Source organism: Sparassis crispa (genome assembly GCF_003851025.1).
Source record: "Sparassis crispa DNA, contig_000013F, whole genome shotgun sequence".
Taxonomy (NCBI): Eukaryota; Fungi; Basidiomycota; class Agaricomycetes; order Polyporales; family Sparassidaceae; genus Sparassis; species Sparassis crispa.
Window position 1 is genome coordinate 1044529 of NW_020939760.1, and position 20057 is coordinate 1064585.

General features: G+C 52.6%; 6 protein-coding genes across 6 annotated transcripts; 1 reads left to right on the forward strand and 5 right to left on the reverse strand.

Annotated features, from left to right (window-relative positions):
• Nucleotides 1-2964: 2964 nt before the first annotated feature.
• Nucleotides 2965-3217, reverse strand: SCP_1403560 (hypothetical protein; the record flags this gene model as incomplete). Its single annotated transcript, XM_027764060.1, has 2 exons — nucleotides 2965-3100; nucleotides 3159-3217. The coding sequence occupies 2 exons, from the start codon at nucleotides 3215-3217 to the stop codon at nucleotides 2965-2967; spliced, it is 195 nt and encodes a 64-aa protein (XP_027619861.1).
• Nucleotides 3218-5819: 2602 nt separating this feature from the next.
• SCP_1403570 (hypothetical protein) lies at nucleotides 5820-6074 on the forward strand (the record flags this gene model as incomplete). Its single annotated transcript, XM_027764061.1, has 1 exon — nucleotides 5820-6074. One exon carries the CDS (start codon nucleotides 5820-5822, stop codon nucleotides 6072-6074), a length of 255 nt encoding a protein of 84 aa, XP_027619862.1.
• Nucleotides 6075-6840: 766 nt separating this feature from the next.
• SCP_1403580 (Putative transposon Ty5-1 protein) lies at nucleotides 6841-7842 on the reverse strand (the record flags this gene model as incomplete). Its single annotated transcript, XM_027764062.1, has 1 exon — nucleotides 6841-7842. One exon carries the CDS (start codon nucleotides 7840-7842, stop codon nucleotides 6841-6843), a length of 1002 nt encoding a protein of 333 aa, XP_027619863.1.
• A 146-nt stretch (nucleotides 7843-7988) lies between these two features.
• Nucleotides 7989-10982, reverse strand: SCP_1403590 (Retrovirus-related Pol polyprotein from transposon TNT 1-94; the record flags this gene model as incomplete). The annotated part of the gene is made up of 1 exon (XM_027764063.1): nucleotides 7989-10982. The coding sequence occupies one exon, from the start codon at nucleotides 10980-10982 to the stop codon at nucleotides 7989-7991; it is 2994 nt and encodes a 997-aa protein (XP_027619864.1).
• A 2895-nt stretch (nucleotides 10983-13877) lies between these two features.
• On the reverse strand, nucleotides 13878-14156 carry SCP_1403600 (hypothetical protein; the record flags this gene model as incomplete). The annotated part of the gene is made up of 1 exon (XM_027764064.1): nucleotides 13878-14156. The coding sequence occupies one exon, from the start codon at nucleotides 14154-14156 to the stop codon at nucleotides 13878-13880; it is 279 nt and encodes a 92-aa protein (XP_027619865.1).
• Nucleotides 14157-16083: 1927 nt separating this feature from the next.
• Nucleotides 16084-16610, reverse strand: SCP_1403610 (hypothetical protein; the record flags this gene model as incomplete). The annotated part of the gene is made up of 3 exons (XM_027764065.1): nucleotides 16084-16312; nucleotides 16365-16493; nucleotides 16552-16610. 3 exons carry the CDS (start codon nucleotides 16608-16610, stop codon nucleotides 16084-16086), a joined length of 417 nt encoding a protein of 138 aa, XP_027619866.1.
• Nucleotides 16611-20057: the final 3447 nt, after the last annotated feature.

Genomic DNA, 20057 nt, shown 5'->3' on the forward strand with positions numbered 1-20057 from the left:
TGGGAGCTCGGACTGAGCAAGTGGACACTCGCTCTCCACTATAAACAAACGATAGATCTTGGCTGAGAACACCCTGCATGGCAAGTTACCTGGGGTGCAGAAAGATTGACAACTCGATGCCATTACGAGTTGATGACCATGGAATGTTTGAAGATACCGCGAGTTGACACTTCAAAACCATTCCCTGTCGAAGAGGCTCTCGACGTTAAAGAAACCGACAATCCGAAGAAGATCCTGATGTAACAAAAGAATCTGAACGACGACCGTCGATCACAGCTCTCGACGATAAAGAAACTGAACCTGGATGAACCTTGAATGACATAGTAAAAGGTTCTGACAGAAGACGGATCCTGGCTCTCCGTATAAACCAATGATCCATACCGAACCTAGGCCGAAGGTTCGACGAGGCGACGATTAGCCTGATGATGGAACTTAACAAAAAATCACATCACCGAAGAACGACTTGGAGTTAACAGTATATGACACTCCAATCCCCGATAACGACACCTGATATTAGGAAACCCCTAATGGTCCTTTGTTGACCACCACGATGACGACTCGAGCATGATCAGACAGACATGACTCATTCGAAGATGTCTGGAAGTCCCAGACGGTCCTTTGTTGACCACCATGATAACAACACTCGACGCTAGATGCCTAAACAGGTCTAGCATTCCTTGACGATCAGACAGATCTCAATGGACGAACTTACTGCGAACGACAGCCTTTGATATGGCACTTTCGATGACATGTGCGGGGTAGTTCCCCATGGATTGAAAGGATACTGGATCATGGCCGATCCTTGGATTTGATGTAGACTGTTGTCTCATCATCTGGACGAACGAACTTAACAAACAGACGAACACGACATACGACACCGCGATGAATAGGGCATCCATGGAATATGGATGGAGGTAGTCGATTCTATTCGACACCAACACACGATAAGACCCGACATGAAATATTCGATGAAGTATCACGCTAGGCCGGGGTAGTTCAAACCTAGGCCAGGGTACTTTAATGATGAAGACATGAAACTGGACATAAGACGTGAATGGGAGCTATCGCTTACCATTGGATATTCGATCTGAACCTTTGCTGAGAACACCTAGTAGGGCGAGATACCCGGGGTGCAGAAAGGTTATCAGAAGGACGAACGACCTTGATGAAAGCCGAAAGGCAGGATTATGGCATTCACGGAATGTGAAGGGAGATAACCGACGAAGTGCGGTATCAACCCAAGATAAGGCCACGATTATCCCGATGATTAGAAACATCGAAGACATGAAACCTGAATGAGAGCTATCGCTCACCAGAAGACGATTAACCATGCTGGCATTGACGATGACCAGCCAACCACGATACATGTCCGCAATGACTTAAAACTAGAAGACGATACTTGTCCGCAATGACTTAAAACTAGAAGACGATATTTGTCCGCAATGACTCGAAACTAGAAGACCCTTGCTGCCCACCCTCTTTTTCCCTTTACGATTTGTTACCTGTTTTGATCGGTTTCAGATCCAGGGTATCTGGTTTTTTTGAATGGGAGCTGATAGGGGATAGTAGGCGAGGATGCATATCCGAGCCAAAGGAATGAGCCCGAGTGCCCGGGTGACGAGGAACGAGTGGAATCGAGGAGTGACGAGTGGAATCGAGGAACGACAAGAGTAATCGAGGACGAGGAACCCTCCCACAAGGGCAAATTTTTTCCCCCCCTCCTCCCTTCCACCACACTCTCTTTCCATCTTGCGAATTTTTGAAGACATCGCTACACTATGAGCCCTCCTGATTTTTAGGCCGGGGTAGTAGTAGGGAAGAATGGGCAACGCGAGTTGACCATTCACCGTGCGAAAGCACAAAGAAACAAGACTAATGGAAGACGATGAACATAGCTGAACAGCTTATGAGAAGAAGATGAACGATGAACATAGCTGAATAGCTTATGAGAAGAAGACGAACAGAAGACTTGCAGTTGGAGCGAGCAGTCCTAAAGGGATGCGAGCGACAAGCAAAACGAAGTTTGCGAAGCTGATTTAACACCCAGGTTAATTTTTTCATTTTCCGCCTCTGATTTACCCAGAATCATGCGATGACATGACACGATGAACAACGACACATGGAATTTCTCCATTCCATTTTCCCTACCGACTTTCTTGACGACTTCAATCCAGGGAATTGAAGACCTGAATGGGAGCTGATGTTACAAAGCTCCTCTCTGAGGAACGCGCGGACGACTTCCGCCTTTACCTTTACCGATCACATGACAATGATGTCACAGAGCCTAGACTGACCATGTGACAATGACGTCACCGACCACATGACCATGATGTCATCATGGTCATTGCCCTTATCTATCCGACACGGATCTACCTGATCATCTGACGATATGCGCCTTGTGCTCAAGGCATGTTTACCTCATGTGTGAGATCCAGACCTAGGACGCACTTCCTATCACACACACGACAAAGGCATGTTTGCCTCACCTTTGCCTTACTCTTACGATACAGATACCGAACCTCATGGGCATGGCCCTAGACCCTGATACATGTGCTAGACGCACGACGACCTCGCTGCTGCCTTGTCTTTGCAGCACGACCTTATCCCCATATGGACAGATTGTCTCTCACGCAGAGTCATGACTGACTCAGCATTCTCACGATCGTGGGACAGGTATACGAACCCTGTGCCCTTGTATTGATACCGATGGACCAATCGTAGTTCTAGTATTACAGGTAGACAGACGCCTGTACTTGTATATAAGACCGACAGGACAAGCTGGAGTCCCCATCTTGTCCTGGTTACACATCAACCAGTTTTACCATCTACATCTGTGCGACAGATCGACCTTGGTCCGCAGACAGCGGCCAAGCGTTCATAAGACTACTCCACTGGGCCGACCTCTGGTCATCGCTATGACTGGAGGTCGGACCCCTCACGATTGACTTGAGCCTTTGCGAAGGCCTAGTCACTGACGACGACGAACCGGATGTACGGTGGCAGGACTGGCCCCCGTGACACCAGGAGAGCTTCCTTGCCAAGATTGATGATGCCAGCACAGCAGTCATCCTCAGAGCCGTCGGCCAGCATAGGGGCAGCACTGAACGAGAATCATCAAAGGCTGTACAGTGGAACAAAAAATATGAAGATAGACTCACGCGACGAACACAGGAATAGCGACAGATGCGGCTATAGCAAGAACGGCGAAAGAACGCATGTTGATTCAGAACTCGAGCAAGGTACTTAGGTCGCGAAATCGAGGGTGATCCTGAAGAAACAATTGATTAACGACTGTTACATCCAAAGCGAAAGGAGCAAGCCAAGCGAGAACCGAAATCTCGTAAAAATACAAAGATCCATTACAAATCCAAGACAAGAACTCACTATCAAGTACTTGAACTTGGAAGTTGATCCCGAAAAAACCTGAGGAGCTGGAGAAAGTAGCTGTTCCGTGAGCTCCTTTTATATGTGCTACCCTACAGACGCCTTGTTGAATTCGAAACGTGCAAGGTGAAGTCGAAACAACATCAGCAAAACCCAACTTTTACTTAAAAGGGTACTTAAATGACTTAAATGGACTTATGATCCTTATTTAAGGGTATAAGGTCAAAAAGGGGCCTAATGCATATTACATGAGTGTCTGAAATCAGACTTATGGACACTTATTTGAAGACTTATTGCCTTAAATAAGGGTTGTAAGACCGAAAAGTCAAAATAGCTCTGTAAGAAAAAGTTGGGTTTTGCTGATGAAGGCGCATGCTCGCGAATCACTGTGTGAATATACTGCAAATGCCGATCGGCGAATATACATTTGACCACACACCCCATAGGGCAAATCAGCTTCAACTCGACCGTTCGCAGAGTTCAGCAACTCGCCTCGCAAGTGCGTTGACTCGCGAGTTCGGTGGAGTTGAGAGAGACATGTTACAGGATGACGCTACGCGCTCATCGGATCAAAGCCATGATATGGTGCCCAGGTTCCTATTTATCCTCAGCGCAATCACTGGAGCACAAACAAGCAAATTCCGAGCACCGAGGAACATGAAGACCGAACGGAAGACTGCTCCATCAATGCTGTGCGTCATAAACTAGAGAAATAATGGAGCGACGGCAGAAAATGCGAGTTGTCAAAGCATCCACGAAGTAGCAGTGTGGATCAGAGCAGCACGGGACACAGGGCACGCAGATAGGGATAAGGGATCGTACCAGGCGAACGCGAGCTGAAGTGGCTCACTCCTCCCGCTAGATCCTTTCCTTTCCTTTCGGACGTCACAATTGCCCGATATTATCCTGCATTTACAAGGTAGAAGAAGGTCAACGAACCAACGACGCGCTGAGAAACAAGGAGACCGAAAGGGGATACTGCTCCATCAATGATTTGCTTGCATAGTAGAGAAGTGATGGTAGAGAACAGGAGTCGACAAATGATCCACCAGAAGTATCAGGATTGGTGAGAACAAGACGCTGACCACCCAAATGAGCCTAGAGGATCGAACGAGGCGGACCGTGAGCTGGACCGTGAGCTGGAGTGACTCACTGTGCTAGATTAATTTCGTTCCGTTCAGATGTCGCGATTGGTAGCCGTTATCCCGTGACGTGCTATTCGTGTAGATTCACGAAGTAGAAGTGCAACAAGCTAACGAACAACAAAATAGCACTCCATCCAACCCCGGAGACCCGAAATATCACCTTGAACAATGCCTGCAAACTGCTTCTATAACCGAGCATACATTCGTCCAACAGAGATTGGGCGGGTGCCGACATATGACGCCTGATCGCCGAGTGCGTCCAGCATACACATCCAGAATACGAAATATCAGCTTGATTCGTGGTCAGCGTGTTACCTGAGAGCGAGGAAATCGCAGACGTACGATGCTGGCAGAGAACGGCAGAAAAATAACAGACGACCTCGCGAAGAGGCGAAGAAGATTCGAAAATTTCAGAGAGCAGCAGACCAGACGTAGTCTGAATTGAGTTGCCCGCCATGCGAGCACTGTGAAGGACGACCAAAAGACGAAATATCGTCTACCCAACTTGCGCCCACGCCCACCTTGCCTCGTACATCTGGTCCACCTACGAATCCCGCCTCCACGGTGACGCAGAAGGCGGCTGCATCAGCAAAACCCAACTTTTACTTAAAAGGGTACTTAAATGACTTAAATGGACTTATGATCCTTATTTAAGGGTATAAGGTCAAAAAGGGGCCTAATGCATATTACATGAGTGTCTGAAATCAGACTTATGGACACTTATTTGAAGACTTATTGCCTTAAATAAGGGTTGTAAGACCGAAAAGTCAAAATAGCTCTGTAAGAAAAAGTTGGGTTTTGCTGATGTGGCCGTGCGTAGCCGGTTCCTGTTAGAGGTCACGAGCGACGGAGCTAAGTAAATAAATGAGAGTCTCAGTGCTTCGTCGTCTAGCGTTCGGACACTGAGTGTATTGCATACCTAAGTAAATAAATGAGAGTCTTCGTCGCATCAGTAAGCTACTCGGGTATGCGGATAAGTAGGTAAGCTCACCTCAGTGCTCCGTCGTCTAGCGTTCGGACACTGAGGGGAGTGCGTACTCATACTCTAGGTTATAAGGTAGCTACGGCATCGGTTTCGGTAAACTAAAAGAGCGGGATTGTTTCGAACGTGAATGGGACAGCGAACGTGTATGTATATATTCAGTAGGTCCGTTTCCTCTCTCGTACTCCCTTCGATCACTGCGCGTGCGTCCACGCACGTGCCCTGTCTCGTCTTCCTCGGCTTCCATGGGACATGACGAACACCAACACGCCCCCTCAAGTGCCATGGAGGCCCATGAGTGACGCGAGATGTTCCACCTTCACGCGCGCCAAGCTCTTCGTGAAGAGGTCGGCGGGCATGTCTTCTGTGCGACGGTAGAGCAGGATGATGATGGCGGAGTCGACGGCCTCACGCAGGAAGTGGTAGCGGATGTCGATGTGTTTCGTGCGGGCGTGGTACGCGTTGTTACAAAGCTCCTCTCTGAGGAACACGCGGACGACTTCCGCCTCTACCTTTACCGATCACGTGACAATGACATCACAGAGCCTAGACTGACCATGTGACAATGACGTCACTGACCACATGACCATGATGTCATCATGGTCATCGCCCTTATCTATCCGGCACGGATCTACCAGATTATCTGATGATATGCGCCTTGTGCTCAAGGCATGTTTACCTCATGTACAAGATCCAAACCTAGGACGTGCTTCCTATCACACATGCGACAAAGGCATGTTTGCCTCACCTTTGCCTTACCTTTATGATACAGATACCGAACCTTATGGGCATGACCCTAGACCCTGATACATGCGCTAGACGCACGACGACCTCGCTGCTGCCTTGTCTTTGCAGCACGACCTATTCCCCATATGGACAGATTGTCTCTCACGCAGAGTCATGACTGACTCAGCATTCTCACGACCGTGGGACAGGTATACGAACCCTGTGCCCTTGTATTGATACCGATGGACCAATCGTAGTTCTAGTATTACAGGTAGACAGACGCCTGTACTTGTATATAAGACCGACAGGACAAGCTGGAGTCCCCATCTTGTCCTGGTTACACATCAACCAGTTTTACCATCTACATCTGTGCGACCAATCGACCTTGGTCCGCAGACAGCGACCAAGCGTTCATAAGACTGCTCCACTGGCCGACCTCTGGTCATCGCTATGACTGAAGGTCGGACCCCTCACGATTGACTTGAGCTCTTGCGAAGGCCTAGTCACTGACGACGATGAACCGGATGTACGGTGGCACAACTGGCCTCCGTGACACGCGTTGTCCTTCGCGAGCGCGATAGCCGAGCGGTTGTCCGTGTGGAGTCATAGGGCGAATTTATTGATGTCTGGGTCGAGAATGTCAGCAAGAAGGTAGCGCACCCAGATCGCTTCTTTCGCGGCATGCGTGAGCGCGATGTACTCGGCCTCCGTGCTTGATAGCGCGATGACCGGCTGCTTTTTCGCGGACCACGAGACTGCACCGCCGTCAATGAGGAAGACATACCCCGAGATAGAATGCCTGTGCTCGGATGAGCCCCAATCCGCGTCCGAGAATCCTTCGACTCCATCGCGCGTCCGCCCGTAAGTAAGCCACCTCTCGCGCGTACCCTTCAGGTACCGCAAGACGCGCTTCGCGGCCTCCCAGTGCGCACGTCCCGGGTTCTGCATGAACTGCGAGAGCGCCGTTACCGCGAACGCGATGTCTGGCCGCGTCCCGAGCGCCGCGTACATGAGCGAGCCAATCGCCTCACGATACGGTACGTTCCGCATGTCCTCGAACTCGCGCGGCGTCGAGGGGCATTGTCGAATGCTGAGGATCGCGCCGGGTTCAAGGGGAGTGGAGAGCGGCTTGGCATCTTCGAGGTTGAACCGTGCCACAATACCGTCGATGTACGCGCGCTGCGAAAGTGACAGGGTTCGAGCGGCTCGATCACGGCATACCTCGATGCCCAAGATCCAGTGCATCTCACCGAGGTCAGTCATCTCAAAGTGCTTGCTGATTTCCGTCTTGAACCAGAGTACTGCACTGTTCGTGCCCGCGATCGTTGTGTCGTCAACGGAGAGTGCAATGATCAGAGTGATGGAGTCATTGTCTTCATCCAGGTAAAATACGCAGTGATCAACAAGGCTGCGCGAGAGTCCCATCTCGTCAAGTGCGGCGGAAATCTTCTTGAACCACTGGCGGCCCGACTGCTTGAGTCCATAAATCGCGTGTCGCAGGTGGCACACCCAGTGCTCCCTCCCGCGTTCGGCCTGCCCGGGTGGCTGCTTCATGAAAATATCCTCTTCGAGTTCAGCATTGAGGTATGCACCCTTGACGTCCATCTGGTGCACATCCCAGTCGTGGCATGCGGCGAGTGCGAGGATGATCCGGATCGATGCGAGCTTGGCAACGGGTGCGAACGTGTCGTTAAAGTCGACGCCGGGCACCTGCGTGAAGCCTTGCGCGACGAGACGGGCCTTGTAGGACTCTATCTCGCCATTTGCATTGTGCTTGATCCTGAAGACGAATTTTGAACCGACAATGTTAGTATTCTCAGGCGGTTCAACGAGATCATACGTGTGATGGTCATGAAGGTTTTGCATCTCTTTTTCAATCGCCTGCTGCCACTGCGGCCAGTCCGGGCTTTGCATGGCTTCCTCGAGGGATCGCGGCTCTTGACCTTCGTGCACTGCAAATGCGGCTGGCATTGCAAAGATGGGTTCATCTTCCTCACTCTCGCTGTCCTCAACTGTCTCTTGCGCCCATCCATAATGCCTGAGCCGTCGTTGAGACGCTTCACGTATGCAGAGGCCTTGCGTGCACGTTGCGAGTGTCCGGTGCCACTCTCGGAATCGGACTTTGCACTTGCAGGTTCTTTTGCTGCGGCGTCAGAGGATGGTGTCAGAGATGCAGTGGGAGATGTCGCGGGAGGTGCTGCCTGAGTTTCAGAGGTGCGCGGCTCGTATTCTGGCTCCTGTGCGGGTGCAGAAGGTGTTGCCGGTGAGGTCAGGACGACTGTCTCCTTCGCCCCCTCGGGCTGAGCCTCATCAGCAACGATGAGCTGATTGATGAAGCGGACATTTCGCTCCACCGAGACGCTGCGCTTCTCGGGCCAGTACACACAGTAGCCCTTGCTCTCGTCACTATACCCGACGAAGCGGCCTGCACGTGCCTTCGACTCGAGTTTGTCCGCATCTTCAATGCGTACCCATACTTTTGCGCCAAACTCATGGAGGTCGTGGAGGTCGGGAAGCTTGCCATAGCGTGCCTCGTATGGAGTCTTCCCGTCGAGCGCACGTGTCGATGTCCGGTTCTTCAGCCACATCGCGTGCATAAGTGCCTCACCCCAGAGACTCTTAGGCAGCTCTGCTGTGATCAGCATCGCACGGGCATGCTCTGGCAGGGTTCTGTTGATACGCTCTGCGAGCCCATTGTGCTGCGGCGTGTCATGGACGGTGAGTCGGGAGATGGTGCCTTGCACTTCAAGGTGATCCTTGAATGCTTGGCTGAGATACTCGCCCCCTCGATCTGACTGGAGGGCTTTGATGGCCTTGCCATCCTGTGTCTTCAGTCGTGCCTCAAATAATTTGTAAGCGGAGAAGGTGCCTGACTTCACTCGCAGCAGGTAGAGGTCGGTCCATCGCGTCGCATCATCCGTGAATGAAGTGAAGTACCGTTTTCCTCCAAGGGTTTCAGTGCGTGCCGGGCCCCAGACATCTGAGTGGATCCGGTCACCGAGCTCCTTCGCACGTCCTCCTTCTCGTTCCTTCGGCACTGGCTGGCGTGTGATTTTTGCCTGTATGCAGGACTCACAGTTCTTGTCTGGGCTGGCCTTGTCTGTCAGCTGTATGCCTTTGACTCGGCCTTCACAGACAAGATGCTCAGCGATTGCAGGTGCAATGTGTCCCATGCGGCGGTGGAAGTCCATGACGGAGAGCGAGACGAGAGCGCACTCATCTTTGCTCTCCTCTGCGACTGATGCTACCTCCCTTGACTTTGGGTGCTCGACTTTATACAGCCCATTCGTCGAGGGGATGCGCCCAATTGTGCGGGAGTGTCGACGTGAGTATAAACGACACTCACCATTCTCGAAGGTGGTGGAATAGCCCGCAGTATCCGCTCGTGCAATTGGGATGAGGGCGAATGCAATCTCGGGTGCGTACAGAACATCTTCGAGCATCACGGTCGTTGACTGATCACCGTTTGGGATTTCGATCCTCATGGTGCCTTCGCCAGTCGCATGGAACTTGCGCCCATCAGCTGCGGTGATGGGCTTCAAGCCGATGGCCTTGAACGTGACAAATGCATCACGATATGGGGACATGTGGCGGGTTGCGCCGCTGTCGTAGACTTCGACCTTGACCTCGGATGGCTTTGCAGCAAGCGCAGTGCTGTCGAAGGTGGCAGTGAATGCGTGGTCAGTCGCGCTGTCACCAACAGCTGCGTTTGCTGCGGGTTTTCCCTTCGCATTCTTGCTTCCGCTGCTGTCCTTCTTTGGTGACTGGTCCTTCGGTCCCTGGCCCTCCTTTCCGCCGCCCTCGCGCCAGCAGTCACGCGAGAAGTGGCCCTTTCGGCCACAGTTGTAGCACTCCATGTCCTTGGACTTCGCGCCACGTCCGCGACTCTTGGAACGTGAGCGCGAGCGCATGTCTGCCTTCACCGAGAGCGCGGACTCTGGCTTCAGGTGTGCCTTCCGCCGGTCGTGCTCTTCAAGGATGCTGGCCAGAAGGTCATCAGCAGAAAGTGTTGTCTTCGCTACGCGCGCGGCAGTGGAGAGGGCCTGCAGGAGTGGACTGAACGTCTCCGGAAGTGACGCGAAGACATGAGCAGAGAAGTCGGCATCGGAAATCGGCGCTCCCATGGACGCCAATTCCTCGCGCATCTTCGCGAGCGTGTCGAGGTGGGCTCGCACATCGGCTCCTTCCTCGCACTTCGTGTTCTGCAGACGAGTCCGCAGAGCGCCCGAGTACATATCGGACTTACTCTCGTACTCGTTCTGCACGGCGAGCCATACATCCACCGCGGTACCCAGCTTCTTCACGCGAAGAAGTAGCTGGTCGCTGATCGTGCCGTAGATCTGCTGTCGCGCCGCATATTCCTTCTGCACGTACTCATCCAACTTCTGCTCAGCAGCCTCCACTGTCTTCAAGTACTCCTCTGGTGTCATAGAAGACTGGGCCTGTCTGGCGGCTGGTGTCGTGGTGGCAGAGGTCGTTGTCGTGCCGGTGCCCGTGGTTGCGGTCGTCGACACAGCAGTGGCTGGCGTCATGGAAGCCGTCATCGCGGCCTGCGCGGGCGATGGCATCGGGAATGGAGGAGGGTTTGGCGGCCTGCGAGCCGTCCCCTGGAGATGTCGCAACAGCCCTCGGGAGCCCATGACGGTGAACATGCGCTCCTTGTACGTAATCCAGTTGGAGCCGTCGGCTGCCAACTTCGGGACGATGTTGAGGTGAGACAGGTGGGATTCCGAGGTGAGCGACATAGCGGCGGGGCTCATAACCTGTTAGAGGTCACGAGCGACGGAGCTAAGTAAATAAATGAGAGTCTCAGTGCTCCGTCGTCTAGCGTTCGGACACTGAGTGTATTGCATACCTAAGTAAATAAATGAGAGTCTTCGTCGCATCAGTAAGCTACTCGGGTATGCGGATAAGTAGGTAAGCTCACCTCAGTGCTCCGTCGTCTAGCGTTCGGACACTGAGGGGAGTGCGTACTCATACTCTAGGTTATAAGGTAGCTACGGCATCGGTTTCGGTAAACTAAAAGAGCGGGATTGTTTCGAACGTGAATGGGACAGCGAACGTGTATGTATATATTCAGTAGGTCCGTTTCCTCTCTCGTACTCCCTTCGATCACTGCGCGTGCGTCCACGCACGCGCCCTGTCTCGTCTTCCTCGGCTTCCATGGGACATGACGAACACCAACAGTTCCACCTCATGTAACACGCGATGAGGTTTCCAAGATATGACTGCGGCCGAATATGGGCGTCCAATATCGATACGGGCATTCACGTGCCTTATCATGTCGCAAATTCCAGGTGACACCGCTGCTACAGTCGACAATCCATCCTACACGCATGGAGAAACTCGCTGACAAAGCAACTGTCCGCGATGCCACTGTTCTGCGCAGGCGCACAGGAGACAGTACGGGAATCCAGCCCCGACAATTACTCCGGTTGCTCGGCGCGCACTATCGATTTCTCGACGGATATCTGTGAACGACCGACGTGCATAAGGGGCGCGGCTCGCGGCCGTGGCCAGCAGCACTCAGTGAGCGCATTGAATGCGCACCAGTGTCTGTTTCGGCAGGACTCGCACGGACGAGAAGACGGGGACAGCCAGCCCCCGGCCGTGTCACACAGAACACAGACGATGCCGATAGCGATTCGAGTATGGGGAGTTGGTTATGGTGCCGCCCATTCCTACGACGTATCCCAAGCCCCGCCGGTCCGCCCTCAGCGTCGCGTCTCTGGGCATGGGGAGGGGCGGGGAAGGTTACTGGTGCGTCGTTCGACTGTTGCTGCTGGACCCTGCTAGAGTCAGTCGGGTGTAATAATCAGACCTTGGCGCGCTCGTGAATGTGGACGACGACGAGACGATCCCCGGTGCGGAACGAGCATCGCGGCCGCAAGTCTGCTGCTCGAAAGCAAAATGAAAGTCAAAATTTGCATCGGGAGGTCTGTAAGGGTAACGATGGCGTGGGAACAATCGCGAGCACGTGGTAAACGCGTTGAGCACGCGCAAGTTGACTACGAGTCGGACGACCTCCTCGACATCGTTTATTGGTTTTCCAATCTACCACTGCTCATCGCAAACAAAACGTACCGACTACAGTAGCTTATGGCCCATTACAGAGAGGTTACTTTCTGTTGTTAGGCTCAGACATTCACTTTCATGTACGTCCGCGGTCTGCCTATAAACATCCTTCAAGTTCTAGCTCAATATTTCATCTGACAATTCGAGGAGCTACGCAGATGTATACACCCCTATTTCTCACCGCGATCCTCACCTACCATGGGGATGTTCCCCCGCGTATGAAGCCGTGTCTCTCCGCATTGGCGTTCACAATTGAGCGCTCTCCGAATGGCCTGTCTCTACTGACTCTTGCGAGTTCGATCATCATAGTCACAGTTGAGCGAGGCCTCTACTCGTTGTAGAGACAGCGTTATCACCTCACAACAGACATGCCCCTGCCATTGCCATCATCCATGTCTCCGCCAAGAGGATCTGAGCAAACGCGCTCTCTGACTGCATAGGCTCGGCTTCTTAGGATGGACCACGACCTGACTTGCGAATATGGATACACCGACGCCCACCTCACCGGTCCTCCTTTGCCATCCGCGCTGCAAATTTGTCTCGACGCTGTACACCGCACCGTCTATGGGTCCGATACCTACTCGCCGCGAAACAAGTTACGAGTCTATGAATCGACTATGCACCCATGTCTCGCCAAAAGCTCGCTGGAATATCCGGCACTTACCGACCCTGAGACAACGGACGCATCCTCAACGACGCGTCGACCCTTTCATCAGCGTATATTCCCCCCGCTGTTATCTGCACTGCTCTCTGTCTCCTGCACTCTTAATATCGCGTGTTCTGGCGGCTGCAGACATGACTATTTACCTCCTGCATATTTTTTTTTGCTTTGATGAGACTGAGGTATATGCATCGACACAGGTGGCTAATTGCCTGCGCAGCGTTCATGCGTAAAGTTTCGATCCTCAGGCCTCAGCGTTGATACACCAATTCAGTGGAACGTTGCTCGATCTCCATTTGACGCTTCGGTGCCTGGCTCGACGTTCCGTCTTCGTCCTGCTGCCTCGACCAGATCGGACGGTGGATGATCTGTGCTTTGACGAGACCGAGGTGTGTGCGTCGACGCACGTCTCTGATTCTAGCTGGGCACCGCCTACGCATAACGGTCTGATCCTCGGCGTTGACGTTGAACAATGATATACCAAGGCGTCCCACGATAAGTAGTAGAGGCATCCCGGGAAGAATAAACCATCGCCCGCAGAGCGGAGCGCAGGGCCATGACTAGAGAATAGGCGGAGCGTGCCCATGACGTGGCGAGAGCTCGTCCAGATGCAAACGGAATTTCGAAGAGTCGGCCAAAGTCCCAAGAGCCCAAGATGAAAGCGCAGATGGTCAAACGAGGACTGCTGTGGCAGAATGCGCGTCGACCTAGCCACGACCAGCGATCGTAAATAAGTCGATGTCAACGCGAGGTGGACTGGAAATGAACGGACTTAACGTTGTAACATGACTATATATGTGCCAGTAAGCCTTATTATCGATGGTAGCAGGTATGTACTACCAAAATCCGCTGCTCGACGATGGGTAAGGGGAAAGTCGAGAGACGTACCCCAATTACGCATCCGCTAGCCCCCACACACATCCTCGCCAGCCGCAGGAACAGGGATGCCATTGGACTTGGAGGAGCTGACTAGGATTGCTGTGTCGAAGGACCGTGATCGTGATTGGCTGGTCCAAGACGGCGAGGTATCGCGTGCGGATGCTCCTAGGGCGAGATCGAGCGCGAAGGCGTCGGGCGGAGTGTGCGCCGAGGGATCTCCGTCCATGACCGCTTGAGCTATTGACAGCAATATCGGAGAGCGGACACTGGTCGAGAGCGGGGTCCCGGGGAGGTCTCCGTGCATGATGCATGAGCTATTGACGGCAAGATAGCAAGATGCAGCACATACCACGATCGACTGCCACGGTCCTTGACCCCGCTGGCGTCCTCAGAGCGCAGCAGCCGTGAAGCTAAGGGACGCGAAGTTGAACGAGGGGAGCCTCTCGGAGGGACGTGGTCATCGCTAGCCTAGGACGTGCTCGTGGGTGTCTGAGCTGGGAACCTAGTACTGAGATACCTTGCGGGCGTGTACTGGCTGTGTGACGCATGAGAGCCACCTGGTGGTAGTGGGACGATGATAACGAGGATGGCCGTATGGCATGCGGGAGGCCCGATCGATCAGCATCGCGGATCAATCTCTCCTGACGGATCTCATCCCTCACCGACCGGCGTATGAATATTCAACGATGACAAACAACGCGCAACTCCTCGAACAAGTCTGCGACTGGTAACATGACCACCCTCCACATCTCCCACCAACACGCAACTTCGCGCAGAGTCCCACGAATGGAAGCATCTCCATCACTTCTCCCCCTGCGGTGGGCCCTTTTGGACATCTATCTTCGATGATGCTCGATGGATCCTTGCAAGTAAGTCCAAAGATCGTGAAGAATCATTACCATGGGACCCAGCTTGAGCAGAAGGCAGTGCCCTTAAAGTCCTGGCGCGCATGTTATTGCGAGTATATGAGAAGCCAGCTTAGGTGCGCGTTTCTGGCCTGTATCATTTACCTCCCTGCTCTTCCCTCAAAAACTGTAATTTTGATGTCTCCTGACTGAGTATGTCCACCTCCACGGCAGTGGCAACACTCAAATTCCATCGGGTGTCCGGGCCCTACAACCCCCTGACTATTATTTCTCCTAGTTCTTCTCCGCTAGTCACACCGTCCTCATTCACAGCCAGTGCAATCGACATCAACCCTACGTCTGCTACCCCCATTCTCTCTGCCCTGCCAATCTCATCCATTTCCAGTAGCAGCAGCAGATTTCTGACGTCTAGTATCTCATTCCCAACCGGTTTCTCATCCACCCTCCTCTCACAGCACCGCAGAGCAGAACCTTCCTGAAACGGGTTCCTTATTTCACGCAACGGGTTCCTCCCTTGCAACAGGTTCCTTCTTTCCATCGCCGCCGGCATCCACAGTGAATATCACCTCGTTGATGACAGACTCCATCGTCATTACCAACAGAGGGGGAAGGCGGACAATTCACGCTCAGATGGGATGAACGTGCGGACAACGCAGGTCGGATTCGCTTCAGATGAGGACGAGCAGCGTTAGTCGCCTTATTGTCGTGGGTCGGTGCAGCCGCGTGTGTATGTAAGTCTATGAAAATATGAATAGGGCTTTGCATGGTCGTATATTGGGCTGGACAACTGTGGCGAGTGATTGGATATGCCGAGGATTTCACTTTCGCGCATGCTATGAGTGTGAGACGGTGTGTGACGACTTTCGATTGACCGGAGTCTCAGATTTTAGATAGATTTCAGATGCAACGTGTATTGAAGGAAGTTTTGGTGCGGAACACTGGCCGAATACTCTGGATATCGGACAAATTTTCTCGCTTGGGGTTGATTCTTGATACTTTACCTGGAAGTTCTATGCTGTATTCGTCTCTTTAGGTCGCGGATTGTCTTCAGGGTTATTTACCATTTTACCAAGGTTGAATCGTCCACGATGCGCACATAAATCTCTGCTCTGCATGGAAGATCAGGATCTCCGCATGTTTCGCAAGGCAACTCTCATTGCCACTTGCTTGGTATATATACTATCTCGTTCACATCGGTCCAGCGCATCAAAATCCATGTTGCCAGCGAAGGTGCCACTGCAAAACTCGTCGTCCTCGAGCTCGGGGGCATCCAGGCCATATTGTCCCGATACATGTTTGTCAGTAGTCTACTGCCCCATCCTAGTGAACACACAGCCAGGGCACTTCACACGCATGTCCGTGCTGTCAGCCTTTATCGCCGTAGTAGTGAGGCATGCGCACCTCAGTTGTTGTGGCTTGCGGCTGGGAAGACCCGCTATTTCCGCCAGAGTTGGCTGATGGACGGGGAGACTTGGAATCGAAAAACTGGCGTAGATAGACTATACCATGAATATCATCCAAGGCGGCGTCAACGATAGGCTCAGCGCGTATGATAATGTCGTCGACAACACGGGCCGGAAACCCATCGTCGTCACTAACCATGAGTGAGACCTAATGCAACCAAATCATTCCTGACGATTTCTCACCGGGAGTGCGGCTGGTTGTTGCTGTTGCTCTCGATGCTACTGTGGGAGACGTTGAGAGCATCCTTGCGCGAAAAGGGGGCGCCGTCGGGGATGATAGGCGGAGAGCCGTCGGCCGGCATAGGGGTGGCACTGAACGAGAATCATCAAAGGCTGTACAGTGGAACAAAAAATATGAAGATAGACTCACACGACGAACCCAGGAATAGCGACATAAGCGGCTATCGCAAGAACGGCGGAAGAACGCATGTTGATTCAGAACTCGAGCAAAGTACTGTGGTTGCGAAATCGACGGGGGAACTTGATTAACGACTGTTGTGTCGATAGCGAAAGGAGCAAACCAAGTGAGAACGAAAATCTCGTTAAAAGACAAAGATCCACAACAAGTCCAAGACAAGAACTCACTATCAAGTACTTGAACTTGGAAGTTGATCCCGAAAAAACCTGAAGAGCTGGAGAAAGTAGCTGTTCCGTGAACTCCTTTTATATGTGCTACCATAAAGTTACGGTCGAATTCGACACGTGCAAGGTGAACTCGAAACAAGGCGCACGCTCGCGAATCACTGTGTGAGTATACTGAAAACGCTAATCGGCGAATACGCATTTGACTACACACCCCATAGGGCAAATCAGGTTCAACTCGACTGGTAAGTGCGTTGACTCGCGAGTTCGGTGGAATTGAGAGAGACATTGTTATAGGATGATGCTACGCACTCTTCGGATCAAAGCCATAAAATGGTGCCCAGGTTCCTATATATCGTCAGCGCAATCACTGTAGCACAAACAAGCAAATTCCGAGCACTGAGACACACGAAGACCGAACGGAATACTGCTCCACCAATGGCGTGCGTCGTATACTAGAGAAATAATGAAGCGACGGCACAAAACATGAGTTGCCAAAGCGTCCACGAACGCGAGCTGAAGTGAGTCACTCCTCCCGCTATATCCTTTCCTTTCCTTTCGGACCTCGCGGTTGGTCAATGTTATCCTTCATAATTTACAAGGTAGAAGAGGATAAATGAACCAACGACGCGCTGAGAAACAAGGAGACAGAAAGGGGATACTGCTCCATCAATGATTTGCATGCATAGTAGAGAAGTGATGGTAGAGAACAGGCGGACCGTGAGCTGGAGTGACTCGCTCTGCTAGATTAACTTCGTTCTGTTCAAACGTCGTGATTGGTAGCTGTTATCCTCGAACCTGTTATTCGTATAGATTCACAAAGTAGAAGATGGACAACGGACGAATAAATAACGAAGTAGCATCCCATCCAACCCCAGAGACCCGGAATATCACTTGAAACGCTGCCTACCGAAACCGAGCACATGTGCATCCAGCAGAGATTGGGCGGTTGCTGCACATTACGGCACCTGATCGCCGAGTGCGTCCAATCCACACATCCAAAATACGATATATCAGCTTGATTAGTGGTCAGCGTATTACCCAAGAAAAATGCAGACGTACAATGTATGCAGAAAAAGGGCCGTAAAATAACAGACTACCCCACAAAGAGGCACACCTCACGAAAAGGTGAAACAGTCTGAATCAAGTCGCCCACAGTGCGGGCGCCGCGAAGGGCGCTGAAGGACGACACCACCAAAGGACGAAATATCGTCTATCCAACTCATGCCCACGCCCACCTTGCATTCACATGCCTTAACACGTCGCAAATTCCAGGTGACACTGCTGCTACGGTCATGATGAACCACAATCCATCCTACACGGATGGGGAGACTCCCTTACAAACCAACTGCCTGCGATGCTACTGTCCTGCGCAGGCGCACACTGCACAGAAGACAGTACGGGAATCCAGCGCCCCGACAATGGAGTATTCCGGTTGCTTGGCGTGCACTATCGATTTCTCGACGGATGTCTGTGAACGACCGACGTGCATGGGGCGCGCAGTTCGCGGCCGTGGCTAGCGGCACTCAGCGAGCACATCGAAGGCGCACCGCCATGCTCGGTGTCTGCTTCGTCAGGACTCGCGCGGACGAGAAAACGGGGGCAGCCAGCCCCCGGCCGTGTCACACAGAACACGGACGGTGCCAATAGCAAGGGGAGTACGAGGACTTGGGCAGTTGGTGCCGTCCATTCCTACTACGTATCCCAAGCCCCGCCGGTCCCCCCTCAGCGTCGCGTCTCTGGGCATGGGGAGGGGCGGGTAAGGTTACTGGTGCGTCGTTCGACTGTTGCTGCTGGACCCTGCTAGAGTCAGTCGGGTGTAATAATCAGACCTTGGCGCGCTCGTGAATGCGGACGACGTCGAGAAGATCCCCTGTGCGAAACGAGCATCACGGCCGCAAGTCTGCTGCTCGAAAGCAAGATGAAAGTCAAAATTTGCATTGGGAGGTCTGGAAGGATAACGATGGCGTGGGACTTTCACAATCGCGAGCACGTGGTAAACGCGTCGAATGAGCGCTTCACGACGTCCGCCCCCTCGCCTTAGTATCGTTCGCATCCTGACCTGAATCTTCGCAATCTGCCCAGCCTATCGCAGATGAAACCTATCAGATACATTAAACTACAGGCCCATTCAAGACTGGATAGTTTCTGTTATCAACGTCCGCAGTCCGGCGTTTATTTTCACGTACGGCCACGGTCTGGCTATTAACACTCCTCCTTTTCGTCTAACAATTCCAGGAACCACAGAGTCTGCAGTGGATACCCCCAATTTCTCACCGATATCATTATCAGGCCAGTACAGCCATGGCGATTTTCCTTCGCGTATGAAGCCGTGTGCCCCAACATTGGCATCTAGAAGTCTATGAGTGAGCGCCATCTGCATGCTCCGCCTCTCTCTGCTGACTCTCGCGAGTTCGATCATCATAGTCACAGTTGAGCAGGCCTCTACTCGTTGTAGAGACGGGATTATCACCTCACAACAGACATGCCTGCACCATCACCATCATCCACGTCTCCGCCAAGAGGATGTGAGCGAATGCGCTCTCTGACTGCACAGGCTCAAATTCTTAGGATGCCTCTGTAGACCACGACCTGACTTGTGAATATAGATCCACCGACGCCCACCTCACCGGTCCTCCTTTGCCATCCGCGCTGCAAATTCGCTTCGACGCCGTACACCGCACCCGCTGTAGGTCCGATACCGACTCGCCACGAAAAGAGTTACGAGAGCCTATGTATCGACCACGCACTCGTGTCTCGCAAAACGCTCGCTGGAATATCCGGTACTTGCCGACCGTTGAGACGATGGGCACAGTCCCACCGACGGGTCGACCCGCTCATGACGGTCGCGGCGCTGAGGAAACAGTGCGCACTGCATCCTGGATCTTCTGGCGTGCTGGCAAGACGCGGAGGTTATGTGCCGAACGTGATGCTATGCAGTCGATTTGCGTCGTGTACGCGTGAGGTCCGACGATCCTGGCTCTGCTGCGTGCCATTGTGAGCGATTTTGCGGCGCGCACCTTTTCGTGAGGCTGCTGCCATTTCAAGTGAGTGACGATCGCCTCTCTCGCGTTCGGAGATAATTCTTTCGAAGAAGTCCTCCCTGTCGGGTGTGCCATTGATATTGGCCTCGCGGGTTTGGAGCGACACAAGCAGGATTTGAGGAGCTTTGGCCATGGGGGATGTTGAGGTTCTGAGTGTAGTCACTTCCACGTCGAGCGTCAGTATACAGTACATGTACATCATTGCATTTGCAGACTCAAGGGAGCCCCCGTTGACTTAGGCTCGTCAGAG